Source organism: Octopus sinensis, linkage group LG23 (genome assembly GCF_006345805.1).
Source record: "Octopus sinensis linkage group LG23, ASM634580v1, whole genome shotgun sequence".
Taxonomy (NCBI): domain Eukaryota; kingdom Metazoa; phylum Mollusca; class Cephalopoda; order Octopoda; family Octopodidae; genus Octopus; species Octopus sinensis.
Window position 1 is genome coordinate 22,211,354 of NC_043019.1, and position 5,833 is coordinate 22,217,186.

The window sequence follows — 5,833 nt, forward strand, 5'->3', positions numbered from 1 at the left end:
GAAATTTCCTCGGGACAGTTTTTTTATTAACGCCCGACGCTCTTCCTTTTGCCAGCCCTTATCTCTTTCTAAGCAAAGTAATGTTTTTGCCGAAGATTACTGACAAATGAACGTCATTTCTGTGGCGTTGGTTTTTGAAGAGGGATTATGCATGCTCAAACAAGCATAAAATAAACTTTTGTTATCTTCTACAAAATCTCACTTCCTCAAGGCATTGAATGCGCACCTGTGAGTAAAGAATACAAATGAACTAAGGGAAATAACTCAAAGTGCTAGTTGCATGCATTTCACCAACTAAACCTATCTGATTTACTAGGTATCAATATTTATTGAAACTTTTTACTAAGTTTCCAACAATACTACATTTCCGAGTGATTATACATACACACACATACAGGGTGCGATGGGTAAATTGTCGCCATTTTATATTTTTAATTTTGCATATTGTTTTTGATTTTGTTGACTACACAGTATGGTAGGGTCAGTTGGGCACCGTCTATGAGAAAACTAGCACCATGACGCAATTCACTCTGCCAGAAATTTGGAAACTGCATGCTGTACTGCTTGGCATTCACGCCAGAAGCTCCAATGCAAACATTTCAGAGTGTTTGGGTGTCAATCTGAATACATGTACCGAGAGATAAAAATCAAACATCCAATCAACATCATGGTGTTTGGAGGGATCACTAGTGCTGGTGATGCTATGCCTCTGTTCTTCTTTCCACACGGAGGCCTACATAAAGTACCTGGAGGAGGTGAAGAGAGTGGTTGCTGGAAGACCCTATGTCTGGCAACAGGACTCTGCACCATACCACACAGGTAGGAGGACCCAGTCATGGCTGTCAGACAATTTCTGCAACCACATCACCCCTAACATCTGGCCACCTAACTCCCCAGACTGCAACCCTTTTGATTATTATATGTGGGACGCAGTTGAGCGAGAGACCCAAAAAAATTCCTTGTAACACCAAAGATGAACTGAAGGCAAGGATTATGGCAGCATTCACCAACTTAAACAAGGAGACTGTCTAGAAGATTTGGAGGAAATTCTGAAGTTGTCTGGAGGCCATGGTTGAAGCCAATGACGATTTTATTGAATAAATTTACTCTTTAGTATTTCAAGATATTTTTATGTAATTTTAGTAAATATATCAGTGTTATTTTCAGTTTTGCGTAATTTAAAATGTAGAGCATTTTAAATTGATGTAATGTTTACATTGTTCAATTAAATGGAGTCGCGTGAAACAATCGTACTGCATTACCTCTGAATATCCTTGTTGCTTATTTTGATTTTATATATATATATAAAAGGATAAGCAAGTTATCTTTGCATTTAATCCTCTACCTGTTCAAGTTTAAATCTCTTGAGCTCTACAAAGTGTATTCTATATGGAGAATATCTCTCTCTCATAAACTATACACACACACACACAAACACAGACATATATCTCAATAGTGCTGGCTGGTGGCACAAAAAAAAAGCACCCACTATATTTCTGTAAAGTGGTTGGCATTAAGAAGGGTACCCAGCTGTAGAAACCATGCCAAAATAAACACTAGAGCACAATGCAGTCCTGACAATCAGTGTCGGTTTGTTTACCTCCCTGTAGCTTAGTGGGTCTGCTAAAGAGACTTATAGAATAAATACCAATCTTAAAAAGGGAAAAAAAATAATATACTGGAGTTGATTTGTTTGACTAAATCCTATGACTTTACAGTCAGTTGCCTGTCATCCATCTCTGGGATTGATTTTGTTCAACTAAATCCATCAACGGTGTTCCTTAGTATGGCCACAGTCCAGTAACTGAAACAAAAGATAAAGGATATCATTTTGGCAGGGTTTTGGAAGAGCTCTTTCTCAAAGTCTCACATGAAAGGAAAAGGTAGTTTGTTTTGTTTTTTCTTTGTTTATTTTCTTTCTTTTTCTCTATTGTCTTTCACTCTTGTTCATCAGCACTTTTCTTTATATTTCCAGAAATGCTCCCCATTAATACTCCTGAAAAGTTTGAATGTGCAATCTGCCTGCACCCTTGCGAATATCCCGTGCAGCTTCCGTGCAAACATATTTTCTGCTTCCTGTGCATGAAAGGGTCTGCAAAACAAAGCCAGCGCTGTGCTCTGTGTCGGCAAGAAATTCCTGACAGTTGTTTCTTGAACCCTCCCCTGTTGAATGAGGAACAACTTGAAAAGACTGTCACCTTTGACAAAAACTACCAATGGTTCTATGAGGGTCGCAATGGCTGGTGGCAGTATGATGAACGAACGAGCAGAGAGATGGAGCAGCGCTACAAGACCAACGAGACCAGCTTTGATTTACTAATTGCTGGCTACGTCTACACAATAGACTTTGAGAAAAACATCCAATACAGGCAAGACAATCCTATGAAGAGACGTCAGATCAAAAGAGACTTTGTTAACATACCTGAAAAGAAGGGCATTGCTGGCATAAAGCTAAACCAGAGTTCACAAGGACGTCCTGGGCCATTGGGTGGTGAGATCCCATCTATGGTGTCGAGGTTAGATTCAAATGCTTGTGATGACAGTGTCATGTCACCTCCTGCCCCTAACAACACTCCACAAAGTCCTGCCAATAGCCCATTACATTCTACATTTTCTTCTGAACAAGACCTTTCTTTACACTTAGAGAATCTACAACTAACTGAGTCCCACTCAACGTAGCAACTACATCAAGCTATTCTAAAGCAACCATTTGCTGAAAGAATAGGAAATTTAACCCTTTTGGTAGTAACCTACCTGATACTGCCCTTCTAAGTTTTATGAAACAAATTCACTGTTATTAAACTAATCTAAATGAAATCTTCCATCAAAATTTCAAGTTAATTTATGTTCCAAACACCAAATTAATAGTGATAAAGTTATTTTAATTGAAATAAGGGCACTGTATAACCACATAAATATGGCAACAAAAGGGTTTACTAATTCTTCTTCTTATTCTAATCTTTTCTTTTCCTTAAAATTTTTAATAACATTTTCTATTTTTATTGTTTGAGAAAGAGAGAGAGAAAGAGAGAAAGTGAAAAAAACAACAATCAACAAGCAATCAATGTGTATTGCAATTTCTTATAAGAATTGGCAGGCTGAGGAGACAAGGAACTGTTTACTTGTTGGAATTGAGGAAAAAAAAAATACAAAAAAATATTTCTTATAGTTTTGTTTGTTTTTCTTTATCTTTCTACATTCTCACCTTTAAATCTGTCCAAGTTGTTAATCTTATTCTTTGCTCACATCCCTATTATATAACATGTAATGTTTTCTATAAAAATAGAACAAATCTTCCCTCTGTTGTTGTGACTCATTTTCATTTGAATTAACACTAATTGATGATGTATTTCTTGATTATTTAGGTTTCATATGTATGTATGTGAAGTTTTGAAGCTTCAATAAAATGCATGCACATTATATATATATATATATATATATATATATACATAAATATATCATCATCATCATCGTTTAACGTCCGCTTTCCATGCTAGCATGGGTTGGACGGTTCAACTGGGGTCTGGGGAGCCCGACGGCTGCACCAGGCCAGTCAGATCTGGCCCTTCCTAACACCAACCACTCCGAGAGTGTAGTGATTTTATGTGCCACCGACACAGGTGCCAGACGAGGCTGGCGAACGGCCACGCTCGGATGGTGTTTTTTTGTGTGCCACCGACACAGATGCCAGACGAGGCTGGCAGACGGCCACGCTCGGATGGTGTTGTTTATGTGCCACCGACACAGGTGCCAGACGAGGCTGGCGAACGGCCACAATCGGATGGTGTTTGTTATGTGCCCACAGCACGGAGGCCAGTCGATGCGGTACTGGCTACGCCCACATTCGGATGGTTTTCTTATGTGCCACCGGCACTGGTACCGCAAAGATACAAATTCCATTGATGTTCATCTATTTTGATTTGGTTTGATTTTCACTTGCCTCAACAGGTCTTCACAAGTGTCACAAGAAGGAAGGTATGCACAGGTGGACTGACTACGTCCCAGGTAGGGGCCACGGGTTATGGCCTCACTAGTCTTGCTGGGTCTTCTCACGCACAGCATACTTCCATAGGTCTCGGTATATAATAATAATAATAATATTAGGGAGTAAATCCAAACTTACAGGGAAAATTAGATTTAGGATTAAATTCAATTTTAAAGTATAAATATATATTATATTAAATTAGAGATAAAACCACTATTAGGCAAATCAAACAGTGAAAATCATAAACCAATACATAGAAATAAAATTAATTAAAAAATATATAAAAATATAAAATATAAAAATCCAATTAAAATATTTAAAAGTTAAAATTTAAAAAAAATATTTTAATTAATAATTTAAACTTATAAATTATAATATATATACATTTTTATTATTATTTTATTTAATTATTTTTTTATTTATTTCAATAAATTTATTTCTTTATTTATTATTTAAATAAAAAAAATTATTAAATAAAATAATAATAAAAATATATATATATTTATAATTTATAAGTTTAAATTATTAATTTAAATAATTTTTTAAAATTTTAACTTTAATTTAAATATTTTAATTGGATTTTTATATTTTATATATTTTTTAATTAATTTTATTTCTATGTATTGGCTTATGATTTTCACTGTTTGATTTGCCTAATAGTGGTTTTATCTCTAATTTAATATAATATATATATATATATGATGGAACCTCCCTTCGAAGAGTGTTCAGTATTTGCTGAATGACCTGCACAAAGGATTTGTTTATAATGGTCAAATGTGTGTGCTGTACACTAGCTCACTACTGCCATCAAATCGATGTTACCTGGACAGGTGTATGATGTGCCACACAACAGGTGTTGAAATAATTGCAGAGCAACACGAGATGAAGTGTTTTACTCAAGACCACCACACATCACCTGCTTCAGGAATTGAAACTGCAGTTGTGAGTGTAATACAGCAACCACTAAGCCATGTGCTCTCAATTCATACAACACACACACACACTTCTTGTAACTTGGCAGTTCAAGTTCAACAAGTAGGCATATGTACAGTGTGTCCGTAAAGTCATGGAACTTCAAAACTATTTTTTGATGTAGCTTCCATTCTTGCCTACACATCTAATCAATACTCCAGTTGGATGAGTGAAGAAAACTTCATGGACACACTGTGTGTGTGTGTGTGTGTGTGTGTGTATTTATTTGTTTATTATACATGAATGTCGTTGATTAGTGAATTTGAAATTTCAACCAATTAGGCCATTGTTAGCAGTCCAACAATGGTTTAACTGGCTGAAATTTCAGTCGCTGTCAACAACATTCATGGATAAAAATACTAGCAGTATCGCCTGGCGTTGCTTGGGTTTGTTTCGACCCTTTAGAATTGGAATTTTTGAAAGGTAAAAATTTTGCATTATGCAGCTTGTTATTCTCTTTAACTGAACATTTTTCTGGTTGAAATACACCGAAAAATGGCGACACAGCAGTCAAAATATCATTAAAAAATAGGGATTTTCATAGAAAAAAAGGATCTTTTTGATGTAAATAATTTTTGGTGTTAACATGGTCCGATTTGAATTTTATCTTCTATGGAAGGAAGACCAAGCATTCTATCATACTCTCAATTTTGGTCAACTGGCTCCGCAGGGTCTCGGAGGAGATAGTGTTAGTTGAAGGCTACCAAACCTGCCATACACAGACAACTTCAGCTTTATGTATAGAGAGATTAAATTTGTGCTCCACAAATTAATGTAAAATGGCTGCAGTCCAGTGACAGAAAGAAGTAAAAACAATATGTGTGTGTGGTTAAAACTGATGGCCCATGTGGTTAAGAAGTTAGCTTCAGAACTATT

General features: G+C 36.0%; 1 protein-coding gene across 1 annotated transcript in view; it reads left to right on the forward strand.

Moving 5' to 3' along the window:
- Positions 1–3,269, forward strand: part of LOC115223590 (E3 ubiquitin-protein ligase rnf146) — a 6,897-nt gene extending 3,628 nt beyond the window's left edge. Inside the window, exon 2 of the mRNA XM_029794239.2 lies at positions 1,976–3,269. Coding sequence (XP_029650099.1) covers positions 1,976–2,679 — 704 coding nt within the window. The 3' untranslated portion in view covers positions 2,680–3,269. The remainder of the gene's footprint in view (positions 1–1,975) is intronic.
- The last annotated feature ends 2,564 nt before the right edge of the window (positions 3,270–5,833 follow it).